The 26511-nt window shown below is 45.7% G+C and overlaps 2 protein-coding genes across 4 annotated transcripts in view; both read left to right on the forward strand.

Moving 5' to 3' along the window:
- The window catches only part of eme1 (essential meiotic structure-specific endonuclease 1), a 33284-nt gene extending 21389 nt beyond the window's left edge, over positions 1–11895 (forward strand). The window contains exons 7-9 of the mRNA XM_084165794.1: positions 10475–10590; positions 10745–10934; positions 11044–11895. Coding sequence (XP_084021920.1) covers positions 10475–10590; positions 10745–10934; positions 11044–11220 — 483 coding nt within the window. The 3' untranslated portion in view covers positions 11221–11895. The remainder of the gene's footprint in view (positions 1–10474; positions 10591–10744; positions 10935–11043) is intronic.
- An 11392-nt stretch (positions 11896–23287) lies between these two features.
- On the forward strand, positions 23288–26464 carry nat9 (N-acetyltransferase 9). Of its 3 annotated transcripts, none has more exons than XM_084159302.1 (7): positions 23288–23333; positions 23705–23797; positions 24167–24276; positions 24529–24669; positions 24824–24883; positions 25022–25116; positions 25404–26464. In XM_084159302.1, exons 2-7 carry the CDS (start codon positions 23721–23723, stop codon positions 25563–25565), a joined length of 645 nt encoding a protein of 214 aa, XP_084015428.1. In that variant the 5' UTR covers positions 23288–23333; positions 23705–23720; the 3' UTR covers positions 25566–26464. The 3 variants fall into 3 exon arrangements, with proteins under 3 accessions (XP_084015428.1, XP_084015429.1, XP_084015430.1); XM_084159303.1 differs by having other exon boundaries at positions 23709–23797; XM_084159304.1 differs by lacking the exon at positions 23288–23333 and having other exon boundaries at positions 23644–23797.
- The last annotated feature ends 47 nt before the right edge of the window (positions 26465–26511 follow it).

The raw sequence follows: 26511 nt of genomic DNA on the forward strand, positions 1-26511 counted from the left end.
GTCCTGCCGATGTAGCGTATAGCCTGCTAGCTGAATGTTATCATTGTCGTCGTTCAGCCACGACTCGGTGAAACATAATATATTACAGTTTTTAATGTCCCGTTGGTAGGATAACCGTAATCTTAAATCGTCCACTTTATTTTCAAAAGATTGAACGTTGGCTAATAGGATTGATGGAAGAGGCAGTTTACTCGCTCGCCGTCGGATCCTTACAAGGCACCCCGATCTGCGTCCACGATATCTCCGTCTCTTCTTCACGCGAATGACGGGGATTTGGGCCTTGTCGGGTGTCTGTATGATATCCTTCGCGGCCGCCTCGTTGAAGAAAAAATCTTCGTCCAATACGAGGTGAGTAATCGCTGTCCTGATATCCAGAAGCTCTTTTTGGTTATAAGAGACGATAATTCACAAGATAATTTACAGTCATTTGATAATATAGTGGGTGGAATTGTCTTTGAAAATACTATATGAGCAAGTTTTTAGTCTTTGAAACTAACTCAACTATGGGACTCGGACAAGGTTACTTACTTATTTTTATTTAACCTTTATTTAACTAGGCAAGTCAATTAAGAAACCTCCCGAGTGGCACAGTGGTCTGGCTGTGCCACTAGAGATCCTGGTTCGAATCCAGGCTCTGTCGTAGCCGGCAGGGATGTAGCTCAGTTGGTAGAGCATGGCGTTTGCAACGCCAGGGTTGTGGGTTCTATTCCCACGGGGGGCCAGTATGAAAAATAAAATTTAAATTTAAAAAATAATGTATGCACACACTAACTGTAAATTGCTCTGGATAAGAGCGTCTGCTAAATTACTAAAATGTAAATGTAAGAACAAATTCTTCATTACAATGACGGCCTACCAAGAGGCAAAAGGCCTCCTGCGGGGACGGGGGCTGGGATGTAAAAAAAAAAAAATCCTAGCTCCAACAGTGCAGTAGTATCTAACAATACACAAATCTAAAAGTAAAAGAATGGAATTAAGAAATATATAAATATTAGGACGAGCAACGTCGGAGTGGCATTGACTAAAATACAGTAGAATAGAATACAGTATATACATATGGAGATGGGTAAAGCAGTATGTAAACATTATTAAAGTGGCCAGTGATTCCATGTCTATGTATATAGGGCAGCAGCCTCTAAGGTGTAGGGTTGAGTAACCGGGTGGTAGCCGGCTAGTGATGGCTATTTAACAGTCTGATGGCCTTGAGATAGAAGCTGTTTTTCAGTCTCTCAGTCCCAGCTTTGATGCACCTGTACTGACCTCGCCTTCTGGATGATAGCGGGGTGAACAGGCCGTGGCTCGGGTGGTTGATGTCCTTGATGATCTTTTTGGCCTTCCTGTAACATCGGGTGCTGTAGGTGTCCTGGAGGGCAGGCAGTGTGCCCCCGGTGATGCGTTGGGCATACCACACCACCCTCTGGAGAGCCCTGCGGTTGCGGGCGGTGCAGTTGCCGTACCAGGCGGTGATACAGCCCGACAGGATGCTCTCAATTGTGTATCTGTAAAACTTTGAGGGTCTTAGGGGCCAAGCCACATTTCTTCAGCCTCCTGAGGTTGAATGGGTAGAATGGTCATCTGAATCAGGGTTAGTTGGGGTGAAAGAGGAGCGATTACGATAGAGGAAACCAGATGTAGATTTAACTTTAGCTTGCAGCTTGGATATGTGCTGAGAGAAGGTGGACATTCCTGCAGTCGGCATGCCAATTGCACGCTCACTCAAAACTTGAGACATCTGTGTAATTATCATGCTGTTTAATCAGCTTCTTGATATGCCACACCTGTCAGGTGGATGTATTATCTTGGCAAATTAGAAATGCTAACTAACAGGGATGTAAACAAATTTGTGGGCAAATTTTGAGAGAAATAAGCTTTTTATGCATATGAGAAATTTCTTGGATCTTTTATTTCAGCTCATGAAACATGGGACCAACACTCTACATGTTGCGTTTAGGGAGGGGGGAGGATTGATCCGAGGGCTTTCAAAAGGGCCGCCAGTTGCCCATCCCTGGTGTAGATGAGGGGGAGGAGACAGGTTAAAGACAATTGAGACATGGATTGTGTGTGTGCCATTCAGAGGATGAATAGGCAAGACCAAAGATTTAAGTGCCTTTGAACGGGGTATGGGAGTAGGTGCCAGGTGCACTGGTTTGAGTGTGAAGAACTACATCGCTGCTGGGTTTTTCACACTCAAAAATGTCCCGTGTGTATCAAGAATGGTCCACCACCCAAAGGACATCCAGCCAACTTGACACAACTGTGGGAAGCATTGGCGTCAACATGGGCCAGCATCCCTGTGGAACGCTTTCGACACCTTGTAGAGTCCATGCCCTGGCGAATTAAGGCTGTTCTGAGGGCAAAAGGGGTGCAACTCAGTATTAGGAAGTTGTTCCTAATGTTTTGTACACTCAGTGTTCTAACGGGTTATAGAGTATCGATTAGTTACCGGAGTGTAACTCCAGTTCTATGAGTGGAGCGGAGCCCCATAGGGGAGCTCTGCTCCTAGTGGTTTACCCTCTGCCCTAAGGCAGCATCAGCCTGAGACAAAATTATGCACACACCTGCAGCCAATAGGAGTACAGGTGTCCCTATAAGAGGGGATGTCTCCCCTCAATCAGCCTCCCGAGATATTTATCTTCAGCGAGACTAGAGAGGGTCGGCAGGGCCTTAAGTCCTATGGGGCTCCGCTCCACTCATAGAACTGGATTTACACTCCGGTAACTAATCGTTCTATATCGTGGAGCTCCGCCCCATAGGGGAGCTCTGCTCCTAGTGGTTTAAGGCGGAGCGTAGCGCTCCAAAATGTACTCCCTGCCGAGCCTAACACTTCCCATTAAAAAATGAAAAGGTCAAGCCTAGCAATGGCTGCAACCAATTCCCGCAGTACTGCAACTAAGAACCCATACGGGCGTCACAATATACCGCGTCATCGATTAAAGACCCGCCCCACCTAGTTCAATGGCAATGCCAATGACTAGTGGGCAGATCACCAGAATAGAAGCCATACTAATCTGTACTAGCAGATAGATGTGCCTCAATATCCTGTGAAAACACTACCGACCACTAATGGAATGACACCAAGTGTCACTCTACATTGTGTACACGGTAGACCGCCTCACTCACTCAATGGAATCCCAGAGATTAGTGGGCAGGAACAAAACATGGGTCATACTAAACTGAACAATCAGATAGATGACCTCACATTCTGTCAAATCAATACATGCCTCTACTGTACTGAACCTGTCAGTCAGGAGTCATGCCACAAGATATGCTTTCCTATCCAAAGCGGACCTGATGGAAACCCGTGTCCATCGTCCTGCTTCTTCCCTCTCCTTCTAGCTCAAGATTCCCCTTCAGCTAAGCTGAGTACAAATCGAGCCAAAGAGATAGAAAGCCTATCTATCAAAAAACATGTTTTCCTAACCAAAGCGGACCTGATGGAAACCTGTGTCCACAGTCCTGCTTTTTTCTCTTTTCCTGGCTCAAAATCTCCTTTCAGCTTTGCTGAGTACAGACCGAGCCAAAGAGTTAGAAAACATATCTATCAAAAACACGTCTTCCTAACCAAAGCGGACCTGATGGAAACCTACATCCACAGCCCTGCTTTTCTCTCTTTCTTGCTCAAGATCTCCCTTCAGCCACGCTGAGTACAGATCGAGCCAAAGAGTTAGAAGACATATCTAAGAGATAGAAACGGATAAATGGAGACGGTGTCGACCATGACGCTGCTCTACAAATATCCTCTACCCCTGTTCCTCTGAAAAGGGCAGTAGAAGCTGCTACTCCACGAGTGGAGTGAGCTCTGATACCCTGAGGCAATTGTCGCCCCGCTGCCTCGTAAGCTGTCTCAATGCCTTCACAAAGCCAATGAGACAATCGCTGTTTTGAAAGTGGTCTACCTAATGCAGCCGCACCGTGACACACAAACAACTGAGGCGATGACCTAATCGCTGCTGTGCGCTCAACGTAACACGCCAAAGCGTGCACTGGGCACAGACAATGAAGCTTTTCCTCACTCCTCTCCCCATGAGGAGGGGGAGAAAAAGCCCACAACTCCACGGTCTGTGATCTATATGCACTGCTAATAACCTTCGGCACAAACGCCGGGTTAGGACGTAACACCGCTCTGCTCAGATCGCCATTAATGGCAAGGCAGTCGGGTCTCGTCGACAGAGCACACAAATCACTGACACGCTTAGCGGTAGTCAAAGCGAGCAACAGTGCCGTCTTGATAGACAGCATCTTGAGGGGTATTTGATTCAATGGCTCGAACGGCGACTTACATAGCGCTTCGAGTACCAAAGCCAAATCCCACTGGGCAGCGTGGCTCTAGGCATTGGCCTAAGCCGCCGCGTTCCCAATAAGAAACGTTTCACTAGAGGGTGGCTGAACACATTCGTTCCGCCAAACCCCTCATGACCAGCTGAAATCGCCGCTGCAAACACTCTAATGGTGGAGGGCGATTTCTGCTTATCAAACATAAGCTGTAGGAAAGAGAGAATACTCTCAACCTGACAGCTCATGGGGTCTACAACTTGTGTGACACACCACTGTGAAAACACGTTCCATCTACTGTTATACATCTTAGAAGTGGAACTGGCACGTGAACCCTGTATGGTCCTGATCACCGTATCAGATAACCCACGGCGCTCTAGCCTGTCCCTCTCAGCAGCCGGGCCTTCAGTGGTTGGCCGATTATGGGCAACTGCCCTATCGTGCCCCCCGCCTGAGACAACGCGTCCCGTCGATGTGGAATTGGCCAAGGTGGCGCAATCCACATCTGACTCGCATGTGCAGGAGTCCCAGCGGAACCACAGAGTGGGCTGACGACATGAGACCCAAGAGTGACATGATCGACAGCGCCGTCACCGTGTGATTCGGACGACACTTCCTCAGGGCTAGCAACAAGGCTACCCTTCGGGGGTCCGAAATTCGAGCCCTCATCATTACAGTGTCTAGCTGTATCCCCAGGTAGACAATCTGATGACTGGGCCAGGGCGCGCTCTTTTTCCAATTCACAGCGAACCCCAGACGTGTGAGATGAATCACTGTCTGTGTTGTGTGAGTGATCGCCAGCTCTGCTGACGGGGCGAGAACCAGTAAGTCGTCTAGGTAGGCTAGTAGCCGTATTCCCTGACGACGCAACGGTTCCAATGCCGCCTCCACACACTTGGAAAACGTGCGAGGTGCCAGGGCGTACCCAATGGCATCCTCGTGTATTCGTACGCCACCCCTTGAAAGGTGAATCGCAGGCTGTACCGGCACATGAAAGTACGCGTCCTTTAGGTCTATGCTCGTACAAAAGTCTCCTTTCTGGACACATTCCAGCAGACGTTTTGTCGTTAGCATTCGAAAGGGCCGTTTGGTTACGCTCTCGTTGAGAATGCGTAAATCCAATATTGGCCTCATTCCACCCGTCTTTTTGGGCACCAGGAAGTAGGGCGAATATAGCCCCTTGTTCCTTTGCTCCTAGGGAACCACTGTGACCGCCTCCTTCGCCAAAAGTTCCGTAATTTCTGAAACCAGAGCGGCCACTTTTTCTGGCGTTTTCATCACCGTCTCCACCACTCCCCTGAATGGGGGTGGGGTCCGATGGAATTGGAGAGCATAACCCTTCTGTAACATCTGTTCTAGCCAGCGTGAGAGGGTGCAGCTTCGCTGCCACTGCCAGCAATACAGAGAAAGCGGCCGAGCGTGAAGCTGTGGTACATTCAGTAGGAAGGACCTGTATTCCTCTATGGCCCTTGCCGCCGCTGTTCCCCAACACTGAGGTGATGGAACAGCCCAAGGCGGGCCTCCCATGAAAGGGAGAGGAAACATTAGTGCGTTCTGAACCAGAAGGAGGGGCAGAGACGTCAGTTAAACCCGTAACCGTCGTATTCCTGCCCTCCGTGAACGCAGCGCGGGTCTGAATTGCACTGACCGAGGCCACAGCCTGCGACAGGGCACCATCCCCAGCAAGCGATTGCGTCATCGTATATATGACTGCAATTCGCTATTAGAGCCCCTCACTCCAATACTCCTAGGAGTCTGTAATATGAGGTCTCTATGAGGTAACACAAGGCGGCGCCTTGATACCTTCTTAACCTTCACCTTCTGTGTGTGTTCAACTCTGCACCTCTGGTGGGTTAAGTCACGCTCAGTGTGGTGAGTATTAGCACGTTCTGTGAGAGGTGGGGGCGCCGATACGTTGGTTATTCCCGTAACCTTAGTAATCCGGTCCTCCGTGAACGCAGCATGGGTCTGAATCGCACTAACCGAGACCTTAGTCTGCGATAGTGCGCCATCCCCAAATAGCGGCTGCGTCATCATGTGTCCTGACTGAGACTGCAGCCTGCTATGAGAGGCACTCACTACAGTACTCCTTGGAGTCTGTAATGTGAGGTCTCTTTGAGATAAACCAAGACGGCGTCTTGGTATCTTTCCTCCTTTCACCTCCTGTGTGCATTTCAGCTCTGCACCTCTGGTGGGCTGATCTACACTCAGTGTGGTGAGCATTGGCGCGTTCAGAAAGAAGTGGGGGCGCCGATACACTGGGCACCTTCGTGACCGTGGTAATCGGGCCCTCCGTGAATGCAGCATGGGTCTGAATCGCACTAACCGAGAACTTAGTCTGCGATAGTGCGCCATCCCCAAATAGCGGCTGCGTCATCATGTCTCCTGACTGAGACTGCAGTCTGCTATGAGAGGCACTCACTACAGTACTCCTTGGAGTCTGTAATGTGAGGTCTCTTTGAGATAAACCAAGACGGCGTCTTGGTATCTTTTCTCCTTTCACCTCCTGTGTGCGTTTCAGCTCTGCACCTCTGGTGGGCTGATCTACACTCAGTGTGGTGAGCATTGGCGCGTTCAGAAAGAAGTGGGGGCGCCGATACACTGGGCACCTTCGTGACCGTGGTAATCGGGCCCTCCGTGAACGCAGCATGGGTCTGAATCGCACTAACCGAGAACTTAGTCTGCGATAGTGCGCCATCCCCAAATAGCGGCTGCGTCATCATGTCTCCTGACTGAGACTGCAGTCTGCTATGAGAGGCACTCACTACAGTACTCCTTGGAGTCTGTAATGTGAGGTCTCTTTGAGATAACCTAAGACGGTGCCTTGGTATCTTTTTTCCCTTTCACCTCCTGTGTGTGCTCAGCTCTGCACCTTGGTGGGCTGAATTACACTCAGTGTGGTGAGCATTGGCGCGTTCTAAGAGAGGTGGGGGCGCCGATACGTTGGTTACTTTCGTGACCGTGGTAATCGGGCCCTCCGTGAACGCAGCATGGGTCTGAATCGCACTAACAGAGACCTTAGTCTGCGATAGTGCGCCATCCCCAATAGCGGCTGTGTCATCATGTCAGTGTCTGACCGAGACTGCAGCCTGCTATGTGAGACACTCACTACAGCACTCCTAGGAGTCTGTAATGTGAGGTTTCTATGAGGTAACTCAAGGCGACGCCTTGATACCTTCTTAACATTCACCTCCTGTGTGTGTTCAGCTCTGCACCCCTGGTGGGCTGAGCTACACTCAGTGTGGTGAGCATCAGCGCATTCTGAGAGAAAACGGGGCCGCTGATATGTTGGTTAAACCCGTAACCGTAGTATTCCGGCCCTCCTTGAATGCAGCACGGGTCTGAACTGCACTGACAGAGGCCTTAGCCTGAGACAGTGCGCCATCCCCGATTAGTGGTTGCATCATCCTGTCACTATCTGACTGAGACTGCAGCCTGCTATGTGAGACACTCACTACAGCACTCCTAGGAGTCTGTAATGTGAGGTCTCTATGAGGTAACACAAGGCGGCGCCTTGATACCCTTTTTAACATTCACCTCCTGTGTGTGCTCAGCTCTGCACCCCTGGTGGACTGAGCTACACTCAGTGTGGTGAGCATCAGCGCGTTCTGAGAGAAACGGGGGCGCCGATACGTTGGTTAAACTCGTAACCATCGTATTCCGGCCCTCCGTGAACGCAGCATGGGTCTGAACTGCACTGACTGAGGCGTTAGCCTGAGACAGAGCGCCGTCCCGAATAGCGGTCGCGTCATCATGCCATTATCTGGCTGAGACTGCAGCCTGCTATGTGAGACACTCACTACAGCACTCCTAGGAGTCTGTAAAGTGAGGTCTTTATAAGGTAACACCTTAAACTTATTACCTTTTATATACCTACCTTATGTGTGCGCTCAGCAACGCACCGTGGTGGGCTGAGCTGCACTCGAGTGGTAAGAGAGAGAGCAAGAGTGAGGAAGGTCGAACGCTCTCGGATGTATTATGGAAAAGGGGCTCTTTTTTTGACAAAGTCAGGTAGAGCCAACTCTTTATTACACACATCAACAAAAAACATTCTCCTCCATACCCTCAACGGTAGGGTGGGGGGGGACAGTGGGCTCGGTCACAGCAGGCGCTGCGCCGTCTTCCGTTCTCTCCCCCTCGCCTGTCATAAACGGCGTCTCTTCTGGCCGCCCTTCGGGTGATGCCAGGATGACGCTTTAATGACCTCTCTCGCCGGCACCTCTGGCGCTGCAGGGGGGAGGGGCGAGGCCCGCTCCCTTGCTGCTGGAGGCCGCCGTCTGACGCCAAGCTGTAGCGAGAGTAACGGCCGCCCTCCATCATATCCACTTCCGGGTTGGAGGGAATGGGGGGCAGCTTAATCTCCCGCTGTTTAGCAGCCCACTCAATGAGACCTGAGAATTCAGAGCACAGAGAGGCTGTGGCGTCATCATCCAGGGATGTAAATGACCTCACACTTTCCTGAGGGAAAAGGGGTGTTAAACATCTGGGTCAGTGTAATGAATTGTTCCAATAGAATATTCATTTCTTCCCCAATAGCCCTGTCATCTCCTGAGTCAGCGCCTTCAGATGATGCCTCAGAAGCTGAGGCTAACACTGATAGCACATCCTCAAGAGGAATATCCTCCCTAAAAATGCCCAACGCTGCTTCCTCTCCTTCAAAAAAGGAGGGCGCAGCTGGCGCATAGTGGGGGATTAATGAGGCTGTCCCTGGCGTGCTGTGTCCCTCAACCCACGAAACATATGTCGGGGGGGGTGACAGCCGCCAAGGGGAACAGCGACATTGAGCTCTGAAAATAGCTTTTGTTAAATACTTACCCTATGGATAAGCTTGGTGTGCTCATTGTAGGACGACGTCGATGAACTGGAAAATCGACAGCGTTTTCTTCGTCCTGAGTCTTCTCTTCGTCTCTTCTTGGCTTCTTCAGTCTAGTCCAGTCGCTGAAGATAAAGGGAGGCTGATTGAGGGGAGGCATCCCCTCTTATAGGGACACCTGTACTCCTATTGGCTGCAGGTGTGTGCATAATTTTGTCTCAGGCTGATGCTGCCTTAGGGCAGAGGGTAAACCACTAGGAGCAGAGCTCCCCTATGGGGCGGAGCTCCACGATATAGAACCTAAACAACGCAATTATCACAACATAAGTTGTAATATGGCTTTTCTTTCTCCTGGCTTGATTCCCCCGTGATTTACATGCACTGCTGCTGTTATGTCCATGTTCTGTCTCTGTGAGCTGCAGCCCGAAGCACAGCTCAGGCATCAAAAAGCATTTATTCTCCTGTGCTAGAGTCTGCACTAGAATGGTCTGACTACACAATATAATGTTGGGCGCATTAAGTGATGCTCTGTATCTGTTATTTCCATGATTTTGGATATGAAGTATTGAAGAAAAAAAATCGCAAATGAAGGCCTAAGTCCAATAGTCAGGGTTCGCCACTGATAAACTATAGTGTTTTTGTGGTATGTAGTATACCGTAGTATTTACTATAGTATTCTACAGTATACTACAACATTCTATAGTAAGTACTACACATGATCAATGTATACTACAGTGTGTAGTATAGTATTCTACAGTATACTACAGTTTATTACAGAATTCTATAGTAAGCACTATAGTTTTCTATACAGAACTGTAGTATTTTTTTAAATGTGGTTATTTTAGCTGGCATGCAATAACTTCATGTACTGAATAAGACTCCCATTCCTTTCAGTCTTTTACCCAGATTTTAGTAGAGATGCAGAGAAGTATATTTAGTTTCTTTAAATAAAGAACCACCAGTCAGAAGGATACAGACAGCTCAAGAGGTATGCTTAGATATGAAAAATGTATGCACTCACTAACTGTAAGTCGCTCTGGATAAGAGCGTCTGCTAAATGAATAAAATGTAAATGTAAATATGCAGAAAAATAGATGTATTTGTTTACATACAGTAGAATTAAGCAAAATTATTATGGCTCTAGATTGCAGGAAAAAGCTGTTTCAGATGTTTGAAAAATGCAAAATTCTCAAATTTACGGTCGCGAGGCCTAGCACTCCTACGGACCATCCCCAGCCTTCTTCACGTACTTTGGGCCCCCTCAGATTTTTGTGGTGCATGATACCCCTGCACACCCATGTCCACTTGTGTGGAGTAAATGTGTGACAGTTTTCCAAAGTACCTCTGTAACATCAGTCTCTCTTGGTCCTCCAACATCCATACCATCAGGCCGTGGTGCACCTGCAGCTACACACAGGGGTCCAGGTGCATTTCCTGTCCACCTGGAAGGAGTTCTCTGACCATGTCGCCATGGCAACCAAAGCGGTAGCCGATGCCCCATTCAAGTGAGTGAGCTGCTGTGACAGATAGATGGTCAACTTGTGTAATTTCAATATACAACCGCTCAATCCATGAGTCATTTCAATATACAGCTGTGCAGAGTTGTAAGGGAGTAACATCTCATATATTGTGTGTTTGTCTGTGTCGGTCTGTCTACAGACGAGAGAGGGAGAAGACAGGCTTCTCGTTCTACCTGGAGAGTGAGTGGGCTGGGGGCCAGAAAGTGGACAGGGCTGGGAAAGGACTGCTGCAGGTCTGGAAGAGACAGATCCAGCAGCTGAACAGAGTCAGCCCAGATATGGCCTCTGCTGTCCTCGCTGCCTACCCCTCTCCACAGCTACTCAACCAGGTAAAACCACACACACACAGTACACCCACAAACACACACACACATACAGCATGTGCTTTCCCCACACTGAATCTCACAACTGCTCTCGGCGTTGTGATGTCATTGGCAGGCGTACAGTCGGTGCAAGTCAGAACGTGAGAAACTCTCACTGCTATCGGACCTCCTGATTCGCCGAGGGGAGGGTGTGACTTCCACAACTCGCCGGGTTGGTCCTGAGCTCTCCAAGCGTCTCTGCCTGGCGATGACATCTTCAGACCCCCAGCAGACCCTGGACTCCACACTTTGACACTTTTATGATGTCATACATCTGACCTCAGTAGTGGAAGAGTGGAGTTGGACTGATGTTCTAAATCTGTGTTCTTCATCACTGGTCTTCAGTCCTGCCTCTGGGGACCTCTATAGGATATGCAGGCTTTTGCTCCAGCTCAGCACTAACACACTTCATTCAACTAATCAAGGACTTTGTGATTGGCTGATCCATTGAATCAGACATGTTAGTGCGGGGCTGGAACCCACCATGTGGGTCCTCAGGAACAGGTTTGAAATGCGCTGTGATACACTCAGTGAACAATGGAACACAGTGAACTATGGAGCACAGTGACATTTGGATTTCAATGTTGAATTGGATAGTGTCTCGTTTTATGACATCCACCTTTGTTTGTAAAATACATTTTATTTTATTAAAGCATCTAATACAATCATGGGATTTTGACCAAAATAGATAGTCATTAATAGACACCATCTACATTACATTGCACACAGGTGGGTTAGGGAAACCTGTACATAAAATGAGACTACTGAGTAGTCTCTGCTGCTCTGTTTTTAAACTTTGCCCTATCTTTAGATTAGGTACATTCACAAGTTTAGACAAGAGCACCTCACCACAAACCAGAGTTTTATTTTTATGTGGTTTATTTCCTAATGACAACAATGTTATATCCATAAACGTAAATCAAATGTTTCACTTGTTTTGTATAATATTCATATTCATTAACAGTACATAGTTTATTAGTGACTCCAGTGTGGAAAGTTATGTGAGTATTTATGTGGTTGAGTGTGTGATAAGTAGTGTCGAATATATCTCATCTTGCAGTTGCCACAGAAGATTGTGACTTCTCTGAATACTCAGGTCAGGTGTTCCTCCAGGACACAAGAGGCTACTCTAGTTTCAGGTTTTACGTATGTACAGGATACACATGGTATATACTGTCCAATGAAATGCTTACTTGCAGGTTCCTTCTCGACAATGCAACAACTATAAGAAATAATAAAAGATAAGAATACGAACATAAAGTAAATGGCTCAGTAGAATAGAATACATTTTTTAGCATAAGTATAATACAGGAAGGCACAATTTAAAGTACAATATTTACACATGTATCAGGGAAGGGGGGATTGGAGGGCAAGTGCAGTATTAAATTAAATTGTGCAGTATTGGCTACCTGGCACAAAGTCACTGAATGATGGCAATCAACCGTGATTGCTGGTTACAGGGGCTCAGTGAATGTGTTCTGGAATGTGTAGAGATGGGTCAGTGTGCCAAGAGAATACACTGTAGAAAGACAGAAAGACAGAATGCCAGCTACCCAGTCCAGATACTCTTACTCTGTTGGAGCTGGGGTAGAGTTCTGGGATGTGAGCGTACTTGTTGTTGTGCCTGACAGTAACTCTTATAAATACTAGTCGGAGACCAGGAGTTGTCATTGTTTCCAAGCACAGCATAATTTTGCCATCCCCACCGGCTGATTCCTTTATATCAAATCAAATTTTATTGGTCACATACACATATTTTGCAGATGTTATTGCGGGTATAGCGAAATGCTTGTGTTCCTAGCTCCAACAGTGCAGTAGTATCTAACATTTCACAACAATACACAAATCTAAAAGTAAAAGAAGGGAATTAAGAAATATATAAATATTAGGATGAGCAACGTCGGAGTGCCATTGACTAAAATACAGTAGAATAGAATACAGTATATACATATGGAGATGGGTAAAGCAGTATGTAAACATTATTAAAGTGGCCAGTGATTCCATGTCTATGTATATAGGGCAGCAGCCTCTAAGGTGCAGGGTTGAGTAGCCAGGTGGTAGCCGGCTAGTGATGGCTATTTAACAGTCTGATGGCCTTGAGATAGAAGCTGTTTTTCAGTCTCTCGGTCCCAGCTTTGATGCACCTGTACTGACCTCGCCTTCTGGATGATAGCGGGGTGAACAGGCCGTGGCTCGGGTGGTTGATGTCCTTGATTATCTTTTTGGCCTTCCTGTAACATCGGGTGCTGTAGGTGTCCTGGAGGGCAGGAAGTGTGCCCCCCGGTGATGCTTTGGCAGACCACACCACCCTCTGGAGAGCCCTGCGGTTGCGGGCGGTGCAGTTGCCGTACTAGGCGGTGATACAGCCTGACAGGATGCTCTCAATTGTGTATCTGTAAAAGTTTGAGGGTCTTAGGGGCCAAGCCGCTGTTGCACCTTCTTCACCACACTGTCTGTGTGGGTGGACCATTTCAGATTGTCAGTGATGTGTACGCCGAGGAACTTGAAGCTTTCCACCTTCTCCACTGCGGTCCCGTCGATGTGGATAGGGGCGTGCTCCCTCTGCTGTTTCCTGAAGTCCACAATCAGCTCCTTCGTTTTGTTGACGTTGAGAGGTTATTTTCCTGGTACCACTCCGACAGGGCCCTCAACTTTTCCCTGTAGGCCTACTACTGTTGTGTTGTCTGCAAACTTATGTCACTGCCACAGTACATCCTCCCTCACTCCACTCTGCCTCCCAGTAACATCGGCTCACACAGCACCTGTCTCTTGTGGGTAAACCTGTGACCATGACATGGATGTGTTCCGCTTCCCCCCCCCCCATGCCACCTTGTTCCCCTCAGATAGACCGATCATAATACATTGTGTTTGGATCTAATGTGAGCTGACAGGCATCTGACGTGAGAGACAAAAAAGCCTTGCAATGATCACATTCACTTTCAGCTGCCCTAGAAATCAGAAATAATTTCATTAACATTGAAAGCTATGAGCTTGTGTGTGTGTGTGCATGTCTGTGTACCTGCATCCATAAGTGTGAATATTAAATTACATTTTAGAAACTTTTGGGGGATCCTGGGCTTGTGTCTTTTCAGGAGATTTTCATTTGCTGGAGAGAGAGCGAGAGATACGGTGGTACATTACTCCCTTTCTTTTCATTCTTAACAGGCTTCTGGTCTTTATATGATTAATTATATGACCCTTCAGCAGATACCGTTATACAAAGCAATTTATATTTACCACACACAAAATCAGAATTATCTTTGCATATTGAACCCTTAACAACTAGTATTGCTAGCATCACGACCCTGTAGCTTACCACCAAAGCATTTATTGGTCAGGGGCGACTGTACTTCAGGTGTCAGGAAGGAAACCTCACTGGCTTTGCTAAACTAGCTTCCAAGACTTCATGTCATTGGCTACCCTAGAACCATCTGTATCGAACAAGAAAATACTCACATTTACTCAGTAGACCCTGGACTTCCTCCTCTGTGGACATAAAGACAAGTCATCACACACTAGTGTCAACACGAGAGCCACGATCAGTAGGGCAACTTAACCCTACCTTTTTTTTTTCTCTACACTGTTTTAGATATCTTCTCCAGTTATTCCTTGCAGACAACCTCCAGTTGTCTCAGCTCAGATAGAGATTTCGTTACATACTTTACACAACACACTCATAGAGCAATGTCCTGAGTTTCATTTCCCTGGAGCTGTTGTTTTCCCGTTTTAACATATATTCATTGAATATCAATAGATTTTTGGATATCAATCAGACGTTTTTATATAATAAAATGATTTAGCGATATTTTTGTAAATCAAAAATGTAATTGTTGATATAAAAATATCATAGGCTTCAATGGAGAAACCAATTTGATAGACAATTCAATTTTTGTATCAATAATTTGAATGTTTTATATATAAAATGTAATTATTGATATCAATAATTTGAATTATCTATATCGAAAACGGTCATATCAAAAATGTGATTTGTTTATATCGATAATTACATTTATATAAAAAATAATTGTTGAATTCCACAGAAATTAGCATATATTTAGCATTATTAACACTTAAACCAAACAGCTACAAGTGCCTTGAATGTCAATGAAGAGGGTGGAGAGAGACCAAAACATTTATTAAATTAGACTACCTACTCCACAGTTCTAAAGTGAAAGATTTAATTTTTTAAATCCTATATAATTAAGAAAAAAAAATGTTTTTGATTGCATACTACCTAGCCCCATTTATACCTGGTTCTAACATGCGTCCATTGTCCTGAAGTTGTCCACATTCTGATTGTGTCCACATTTCTCGACAGTTGTAGACAATCAAAAGTCACATTGTGATCTGATTGTGATGAGATCTTCCTGAAAACTTCCAGAGGTAGTCGAAGACGCATCGTGTATGGATATCCTTGAAATGTAAACAAATCCAAATGAGAGAAAAAGGGTTCTCCCTGTTCCCAAGTCCAATGCAAGCTCAAAATAGAATATTTGAAAACATAAACTCAGCAAAAAAAGAAACGTCCCTTTTTCAGGACCCTGTCTTTCAAAGATAATTTGTAAAAATCCAAATAACTTCACAGATCTTTCATTGTAAAGGGTTTAAACACTGTTTCCCATGCTTGTTCAATGAACCATAAACAATTAATGAACATGCACCTGTGGAACCATTGTTAAGACACTAACAGCTTACAGACGGTAGGCAATTAAGGTCACAGTTATGAAAACTTAGGACACTAAAGAGGTCTTTCTACTGACTCTGAAAAACACCAAAAGAAAGATGCCCAGGGTCCCTGCTCATCTGCATGAATGTGCCTTAGGCATGCTGCAAGGAGGCATGAGGAATGCAGATGTGGCCAGGGCATTAAATTGCAATGTCCGTACTGTGAGACGCCTAAGACAGCGCTACAGGGACACAGGACAGACAGCTGATCGTCCTCGCAGTGGCAGACCACGTGTAAAACCACCTGCACAGGATCGGTACATCCGAACATCACACCTGCGGGACAGGTACAGGATGGCAACAACAACTGCCCGAGTTACACCAGGAACGCACAATCCCTCCATCAGTGCTGACTGTCTGCAATAGGCTGAGAGAGGCTGGACTGAGGGCTTGTAGGCCTGTTGTAAGACAGGTCCTCACCAGACATCACCGGCAACAACGTCGCCTATGGGCACAAACCCACCGTCGCTGGACCAGACAGGACTGGCAAAAAGTGCTCTTCACTGACGAGTCGCAGTTTTATCTCACCAGGGGTGATGGTCGGATTCACGTTCATCGTCGAAGGAATGAGCATTACACCGAGTCCTGTACTCTGGAGCGGGATCGATTTGTAGGTGGAGGGTCCGTCATGGTCTGGGGCGGTGTGTCACAGCATCATCGGACTGAGCTTGTTGTCATTGCAGGCAATCTCAACGCTGTGCATTACAGGGAAGACATCCTCCTCCCTCATGTGGTACCCTTCCTGCAGGCTCATCCTGACATGACCCTCCAGCATGACAATGCCACCAGCCATACTGCTCGTTCTGTGCAAGATTTCCTGCAAGAAAGGAATGTCAGTGTTCTGCCATGGCCAGCGAAGAGCCCGGATCTCAATCCCATTGAGCACGTCTGGGACCTGTTGGATCGATGGCTAGGGCCATTCACCCCAGAAATGTCTGGGAACTTGCAGGTGCCTTGGTGGAAGAGTGGGGTAACATCTCACAGCAAGAACTGGCAAATCTGGTGCAGTCCATGAGGAGGAGATGCACTGCAGTAGTTAATGCAGCTGGTGGCCACACCAGATACTGACTGTTACTTTTGATTTTGACCCCCCCTTTGTTCAGGGACACATTATTCAATTTCTGTTAGTCACATGTCTGTGGAACTTGTTCAGTTTATGTCTGTTGTTGAATCTTATGTTCATACAAATATTTACACATGTTAAGTTTGCTGAAAATAAACGCAATTGACAGTGAGAGGACGTTTCTTTTTTTGCTGAGTTTAGTAGGCTACAGAAAGGCCATGGACTGTAATAGCAGAATTTAAACTACAAATGTATTGGCGATGCATGCAGGGAAGGACTATGATGGAGTTGCAGCAGAAGAACGCAGTGTATGGCAAGGCATAATGTGTAGGCCTAATTTTCCACCTCTAGCCAGAATGAACGGTGGTCTATTCACGGTGAATGGTCTATTTCAATTGCTATATCAGATAAGAAAATAACACATTGGTATTATAATGCAATCCTTTTCGATTTTATTCTATTATATTCTGTGAATCTTTGAGCATTTTCCAGCTATCAATAAAGTGCAGAAGATCAGTCCAAACTGGCGCATAGCTTTCTGTAAGCATGACGAAGCTACTGTCAATAAAGGCTAATGTAGGCTTCAATACAAATTACTCTTTAGGCTACTTTTAGATTGACACTTTCTTCCTTTATAAAGCCATTTGCTTTACCTGCGTGCTCCTTTGCACTTGTTTTTTTTATTTTTATCGATTGTCGCTTTTATCCATGCATTTTCATAATTTGACCACGCGTCTTGCTATAGGTTATCATATTGATTTTCTGTTAGCGAATTATCACTGATCAATGGTTTGGAGGAAACTAAACCACGGTCTTTCTCCCAGCATGTCGCCTTTTTCCCATTGGTACGGTTTAGGCCTACCTAGTTCTAGGCCTACCTAGTTTTCAGACCCCTTACTTTTTCCACTTTTTGTTATGTTACAGCCTTATTCCATAATGTTTATTCCATTAAATTATGAATCTACACACAATACCCGATAATGACAAAGCAAAAAAATTTTTTTTGTGCTAATTTATTAAAAATAAAAAACTGAAATATGACATTTACATAAATATTCAGACCCTTTACACAGTACTTTGTTGAAGCACCTTTGGCAGCGATTACAGCCTTGAGTCTTCTTGCGTATGACGCTACAAGCTTGGCACACCTGTATTTGGGGAGTTTATCCCATTCTTCTCTGCAGATCCTCTCAAGCTCTGTCAGGTTGGATGGGAAGTGTCGCTGCACAGCTATTTTCAGGTCTCTCCAGAGATGTTCGATCGGGTTCAAGTCCGGGCTCTGGCTGGGCCACTCAAAGACATTCAGAGACTTGTCCCGAAGCCACTCCTGCGTTGTCTTGGCTGTGTGCTTAGGGTCATTGTCCTGTTGGAAGGTGAACCTTCCCCCCAGTCTGAGGTCCTGAGCGCTCTGGAGCAGGTTTCCATCAAGGAACTCTCTGTACTTTGCTCTGTTCATCTTTCCCTCGATCCTGACTAGTCTCCAGTCCCTGCCGATGAAAAACATCCCCAAAGCATGATGCTGCTACCACCATGCTTCACCGTAGGGATGGTGCCAGGTTTCCTCCAGACGTGACGCTTGGCATTCAGGCCAAAGAGTTCAATCTTGGTTTCATCAGACCAGAGAATCTTGTTTCTCTTGGTCTGAGTCATTTAGGTGCGTTTTGGCAAACTCCAAGCGGGCTGTCATGTGCCTTTTACTGAGTAGTGGCTTCCGTCTGGCCACTCCACCGTAAAGGCCTGATTGGTGGAGTGCTGCAGAGATGTTTGTCCTTCTGGAAGGTTCTTCCATCTCCACAGAGGAACTCTGGAGCTGTCAGAGGGACAATCGGGTTCTTGGTCACCTCCCTGACCAAGGCCCTTCTCCCCCGATTGCTCAGTTTGGCCGGGCGGCCAGCTCTAGGAGAGTCTTGGTGGTTCCAAACTTCTTCCATTTAAGACTGATGGAGGCCACTGTGTTCTTGGGGACCTTCAATGCTGCAGACATTTTTTGGTACCCTTCCCAAGATCTGTGCCTCGACACAATCCTGTCTCGGAGCTCTACGGACAATTCCTTCGACCTCATGGCTTGGTTTTTGCTCTGACATGCACTGTCAACTGTGGGACCTTAGATAGACAGGTGTGTGCGTTAGCAAATCATGTCCAATCAATTGAATTTACCACAGGTGGACTCCATATCAAGTTGTTGAAACATTTAAAGGATGATCAATGGAAACAGGATGCACCTGAGCTCAATGTCAAGTCTCATAGCAAAGGGTCTGAATACTCATGTAAATAAGGTATTTCTGTTTATTATTTGTAATAAATTTGCAGCTGCAGGGCGCCCTTATGTAGGCCGGGGACCAATTTATTTTTTTGTTACTCAGTCGGGGTCTCAACTAACTGTTGAGAGTTAGAATAATAGAATACACGAGGTGCAATTTCGAAATGTGGTTGTGCATCAGCAGTCACTCAACTAGTCCATGTCAGCAAAAACAAATTTGATTGACAAGTTAGCTGGCCACTAGACTAACTAAACGTATAGTTAGCAGGGTCGAATTACCAACCAGGGTGGTGCCCATTGATCATCAATTATCTTATTAAAAACTGCAAACATTTGCCTCCACCCTATGGCAAAATGTGTAGAATTGCAGGAAATTAGCTGTAAAACTTAGGTTTTTTTGGCCCCCACTGATATAGAAATTAAAATACATACAGGTTAAAAGTAATGACTAAATGTTCCACCCTTAAATATAGTTGTGAAATGTTCTTGTTTTAAGTATGATTAGTACTTTCTTAGTAGTGACTAATTATTACACTCCGAAACTGTGTGAGATGTGTTAGAATCTACTACCTGGTAATGTGTGAGTGTAGGACCAGTAAAGATTATGACATTGTGTTACTATTTAGCAATGTGAGTAGGAGTTAGACCGGACGGCGAAGAAGAAGGAGAACTGTTAAACATGGTGCAGAATATTGTGAGAACGGCGATAACTGAGGAATTTAGGGAGGAGAGAGACTATGATGAGAACGTGTGTGTGTGTGTGTGTGTGTGTGTGTGTGTGTGAACTGATGGTCTGGAGAGCAGTTTTAAAGTGGAAAACTACAGCCCGCCTACAGAGGGGTGGGATTTTCGTATGACGTGTGCGTATAAAAATATTGTACGACCATTTTGTGGCAGAATTCTCAATGAATAAACATCTCTGACTATGCAGACCGGGACTCTGTCCGTTTCTTGATCCAAAAGCATTACAACCTTTTGGGAGACGAACAGAGACACTGAAATAGTTTGTTAAATAATTCTCATAACACCCACCCCCATCAAAGTTGTCCATCCCTGGTGAAGTACCATCTAAACCGCTGTGAAATATATTTTCCATAACCAAAAATATTGTATTTTCAGCTGTTTGAAGCTGGGGTACAAAACAGAAACGTAAGTACGGTAAGCATAGAAAGTGCACATAGAACAGCTCTACCACTTCTTAGATTTGCTTTCAATGAGAATCAGATCTAGAACTCACAGTTCTATGTGAATTTGGTCAGGTTGAACAATAAGTTACATATTGCAGCTTTAATGTTCACAATATGTAACTTTTTGGGCGACCCAACCAAATTCACATAGAAATAGATCTGTCATTCTCATTGAAAGACAAAATTATGACACTAGCTTGCAAAAAAAAATATATAGATGACATTGATTTTAGCGTTGGCAATTTGGCTTAGTCTCATAATGAGGAGCCTATAAAACGTAGCTAGCTTCACAAACATATTTTGGGGAATTCTGAAATAAATACATGGAATAAATTACCAAACTATAAAACTAGCTAGCCAGCTATGGGTAACTGTAGCTAGCTAGCTACATGACAGGACTGCTAGCTAGCTACGTTAGCTTGCTAGGTACATTAATTGCTTTAGGTTGGTTGTTTTTAAGCTCAACTTCAAGATTTCCACCAAGGATGTTGCCGCTCCCTCTTCTTCTTCTTCAGTGGGGTTTATCGGCGGTTGGCATCCAACATTATGGTGCATTACCGCCACCTACCGTACTGGAATGTGGGCCAGAGACGGGAAGAAACTAAATCCTACCTGCCAACCCCGTTTCTCTTAAAAAATATAACAAAATATTTGAGACTATATCTAATGACGTTTTGCTCAATATACTCTTTACACTAATTTCCTGTATCCCCTTCTCCCGCATACTAAATCTCATCCTCTCTCTTTCCCTCTGATACTGCCCACACTGTAGCAATACATGCTCCACAGTCTCTATTTCCTGACAATAATCACACTTTCCTGATGGATGCTTTCCTATCACGTTTAACATCTTATTCAACTGGCTGTGTACCACCCTTAATCTTGTAAAAATAGCCTCCTCTCTTCTGTCCCTTCGTGCCTCCTTCCCTCCCCGACTTTCCTCTGTACCTGAAATAAATGCCTTCCCGTTTTATTTATATTACACTGCTCCTGCCATCTCTGCACCATCACTGTATATATATCAGTCTTTTTGCCTCTGCCTTGCTCATTGACACTTCAACATCAACATCCCCACTACTAAGCGCTTGTTTAGCCTGTTCATCTACAGCCTCGTTCCCCTCCACCCCCACATGGGCTGGAACCCAAGTAAATCTTATCTGAATACCCATCTGTTTAATCCTGCCATGGGTTTGTAGCACCTCATAAAGCAGGTCTTGTCTGCTACGTGAGCTAAAGGACTGGAGGCTCAATAACACTGCACTTGAGTCAGAGTAAATAACTATTCTATCTGGCTTAACTTCCTCCACCCACTGCAAGGCCAACAGTATGGCCATCAGCTCTGGCGTATATACAGCCAGATGATCTGTAATACGTTTCCTGACTTCCACCCCACACTCCTGCACTACAAATGCTGACCCAGTACGTCCTGTCCTTGGATCTTTTGAACCATCTGTGTAAATGGCCACAAATCCTGATACACAGTTTCCAGACGTCTCTTAAAGAAATCAGCTGGATCAACCCCGTCCCTATCTTTCTGTAGTCTCTCCAACACTTCTAAATCAACTACTGGAGGCGGGAGTAGCCATGGTGGATTTACAGGAATAACTACCGTTGGACTAAACTCCCTTCCATACAGTCCCATCTCCTTCGCCTGGATATTACCCACCCACCCAAAGCTCGTGTTCGGTCTTCGCTCATATTCCCAGCATGCCTGTAAAATCCCTTTCGCAGGATGAGACACCCCATGTCCTTGTAGGTTGACCCAATAATTCATTGCCAGCTGCTGTCTCCTAATCTGCAATGGCATATCCCCCATCTCCACCTGTAATGCAGCCACTGGGGACGTCCGAAACGCCCCACTACATATTCTGAGTCCTTGCCCCTGTATGACATCTAGCCTTTCCAGTGAGGTCCGGGCTGCCAAACCATATGCTATACTTCCATAATCTATTACAGATCGGATCAATGCAACATACATGGTCTTCAATGAGGAACGCCCAGCCCCCCACTCCTTCCCCGTCAGACAGAGCATCACATTTAGCACCTTCTTACACTTTCCCACCACTCTCTCAATGTGTTCTGCCCAGGTCAGTCTAGTATCAAAGTATACCCCAAGGAACCTGAAGGCCCCCACCCTCTCCAAGTTTCTCCCATATAACCTCAAGCATACCTCATCTCCCACCTTCTCCTGGTAAAGAACACTGTTTGAGTTTTCTCTACAGAGAACCTGAATCCCCACATTAATGGCCACTGCTCTACCTCATCAATTACTTCCTGTACCTTCCTGACTATGTATGGCACATTTCTTCCCCTCTTCCATAAGGCACCATCATCTGCAAATAACGACCTGTACCTGAGAGTAAACATCATTGATCATGATTGAAAACAACAGAGGACTAATCACGCTCCCCTGCGGTGTACCATTATCCACCAAGTAGCTGCCTGATATAGACTTCCCCACCCTCACCTGGATAGACCTTCCAAACAGGAAGTCCTTTATCCAGTTGTACATTCTTCCTCCTACCCCCATAATATCAAGCTTGATTAACAACCCCTCCTTCCACAACATATCATACGCCTTCTCCACATCAAAAAAGACAGCTACAACAGTTTCCTTGTTCACCTGAGCCTTCCTGACCTCTGCTTCTAAGCAGAGCACTGGATCCATAGTCCCCCTACCCTTCCTGAACCCACTCTGATATGCAGTTACTAGCCCTCTGCTCTCCAGGAAGTAAGTTAGCCTCTCCGTAATCATACGTTCCATAATCTTACAAACATGTGATGTTAAAGCCATTGGCCGACAGCTTGTTGGCTTCGTTGAATCCTTCCCGGGCTTCCGGATTGGTACCACTACTACCTCCTTCCAACTGCCTGGTAGTTTCCCTTCCTCCCTGCCTCTCCCTCGCTTGGGCAAGGGACACTTAAGGTACACTCGGATGTGACGATGTAAAACGTCATTCAAGGGCTGAATATTTAGGGCCGAGGGCTGTCTACTTTGAGTTTGGATTGCAGCCATGATTGATCGCACACTCCAGAACAGTAGGTGGCGCCATGCACCTTAAACGTTTGTTTGCGGACCGCCATTATATCATAGAAGAAGAAGAATAAGGAAGTAGCTATTTTTTTCAGCGGTAAGTAGCCAGACAGTTAGTTAGTTAGCTAGCTAGAGAAACTGACAACTGTAACGTTAGGTACTAAAACATAACAACATGGCACAGGTTTCGTTATGGAAAGTCTCTCATAAAAGATCTCATCACCTGCATGTCTAACAAATGCCAATGAGATTACGTTTAGTTAGCTAAATAGCTAGCTGCCTAGTTTTGCTGACATGAATGAATAGCTAGCTTGTGAAGTTGTCTCTAGCTGTTCCAACGACAGAAAATCCAAATAAATGCCTTGTCAGCAAATAACATACATAATTATCCGTAGCTAGCAGACAAACATCTGGATGGCTAGCTAGATAACTAACGTTAGCTAATGTTTGTGTCGCCTGTCGTGTCAGTCAGGTAACACTCATCATGAGAATAAACGAAGATACCTTACTGGAGGGGAAACACGTCGTACTGGTGCCTTACAACGCAGATCATGTACCCAGGTAGGAAATAAATAGGAATTCTATCAATTCACTGTCATTGATTGTCCCGCTGTAATTGCTTATTCTTATCGTGAAATCACGTATTCATTGTGTGTTTGTTTTGTTGCAGCCTATAAAAAGATTACGTTCTGTTGTTGCAGACTGTAGTAATTAGCAGTAGTTTATTGTATAGGCTTGCACTTATACAGTATTTACCTGCGTCTGTTTTTCACCATTTACCTTTTATCTACCTGTCCCCTGTCTGTGTGGTTGCAGGTACTACCCGTGGATCAGCTCTCCTGAGCTGACCACATCTGTACCTGTCTGTATCTACCTGTCCCTTTCTCCACCCGTGACCTGTGCATGTATCTATCTACCTCTCCATGACAGGTACCACCAGTGGATGGGCTGTCCTGAGCTGCAGCAGCTGACTGCATCTGAGCCGCTGACTCTGGAGCAGGAGTATGACATGCAGAGGAGCTGGAGGGAGGATGATGACAGTGAGCCTTCGTCATACACATACATACATACACACACACACACACACACACACACACACACACACTGTGGTGTTTCAAGGGGCTCTTTAGGATGGTCTCTACACTTTAACACCTTCATTGTGGTCTCGCTCGCTCGCTCTCTCTCATGAATGTTTCATGTCATGTAGGGTCTTGACCCAATAAAGGGGATTTTAAAATACAATTCTTTAGTTTCTTGTCTTTCTGTTTTGATTCCCAAACTCTGTTTTTCAGAGTGCACCTTCATCATCCTGGATAAACAACGGTGGGCGGACCCTGCTGTACAGGAAGAGCAGTGCATGGTGGGAGATGTCAACATCTTCCTGACGGACCCCAGTGACTCCTCCCTCGCCGAGCTGGAGATCATGATCGCAGGTCACACACACCTAAAACACCTAGAATAAATGTGTAATAAACATGCTACACAATTCCACCCATTCCTTGTTGGTACTCAGTTGGTCAATTAATGTCATTGGTCAGACACTCCTGTTTTTCTATCAGTCACACAGCTTTTGCATGTCCTCTGTAGAGCCCAGTTACAGAGGCAAAGGCCTGGGAAAAGAGGTCACACGGATGATGATCTGCTACGGTACGTACAGAGATATTTCACTATGACAGAAATTTAGATTAATATTGAGATTTTAAAACGTTGGGAATTTAGAATCAGGGTTTTAGAACACTGTGATCGTGCTGCCATAGTAACAGCTGTGCTGTGTTTCGTTGTCAGGGGTGACCAAACTGGGGATCCGGAAGTTTGAGGCGAAGATCGGTCTGGACAACAAAGTCAGCATCGCCATGTTCAAAAGGTTCCACTTCCACGAGGTAAGCAGGGTTTTATATGTGGTGTTAATCACATCCCTTACTAGGGGAAACCTTTATAAACGACTGCAATATGTTGGTCATCCTTACTTTAGTTATTTAAAGAGGGATTATTATTGCTCTGTATTTCAGTTCAGTTTCCCCAACTCAAAGGCTACGTTGAACACTGAAATTGTTCGTGTATTTATTGTATATGCAGTCAGAATACCTAATTTCACTAGGTCTTTTCCAAAGTATGATACTCTTGTAGTTGTATATTCACCCTAACCCCTAGCCCTTGACTCCTGCAGCTGTCAGTGAGCGAGGTGTTCAGGGAGGTGACCCTGGGCATGACGGTGGACCAGGCGGTGCGGACCCGGCTGCTGGGGGACATGGCCTTCATGCAGGAGAGAGAGTACAGGAAGGACCGGGACAGCCGGCAGGAAGTGACATCGTCACACGCCGCCCTGTGAAACACTGCTGCTACCGATTCGCTACCCTCCTCCTTCCCGACGTGTGCGTTCATTCACTCCTCCCTCATGCATTTAGAAAGCATTGGATGGGTGTAATCATGGGCTAGACTAGAGGGACTTTAACACATTTCTTACGTCTGTCCATTCCTTTTAAATCCATAGGGGGTAGGGGCAGTGTATGGGTGCACACTTCGAGGAGAAGGGGGAGATACAGAATTGGGCTTTGGTAGAAGTTGCATTTAGGCACAGATCTAGGATCAGCACCCCCTCCCCCAATCTTAACCCTAACCATTAGGGAGGGAATGTAAGACTGACCCTAGATCAGCGTTTAGGGGCAACTTCCTCCTGTCAGAGCAAGGCATTCTGGGTACAGTCGAATACCTGGAACGGAGAGTTTAATTGGGCGAAGGACCCCATGGCCTGTGGCTGCTATAGGCTACCGTTGAACGGAACTCTACTGTGTTGTTTATACATGGCTGGGGAAAACTCCAGGCCTCAAATTTATTAACCCTAATAATAGTTCATGGCTACTCAGTGTGTCTACAAAGGATTCCCTGAACTCTATTGACGCTTGCTATCTAGACTCCACACAGCACAGTCGATTTTCAGATGGTGATACGCCCTGTCAGAAACATGGACTGTTCATAGAAGTACAGTTTTCACCCATATAATGGGACAAAGTTATTTGTATTTTGCTTGGATGATCTGTATTGTAGAGCTTATGTAGTCAGTCATCTACCTATTCTAATCATGTGTCAAGTGTCTTACGTCTTTTTTTTTTTACAGAAACAGAAATGTATATTTGCCGTCAAGGTTGTTTGTCAGTGTTTTGTAACTCTACAAATGTACTATGTAGATATTAAAATTGCCAAAGTGGTAAGGTTTTTTCCCCAATTATATTTATGGGTTTTCCATTGATTCAATCAACTGAGGCATGCCATGATGC

This window comes from Coregonus lavaretus, assembly GCF_964263955.1.
Source record: "Coregonus lavaretus genome assembly, chromosome: 1".
Taxonomy (NCBI): domain Eukaryota; kingdom Metazoa; phylum Chordata; class Actinopteri; order Salmoniformes; family Salmonidae; genus Coregonus; species Coregonus lavaretus.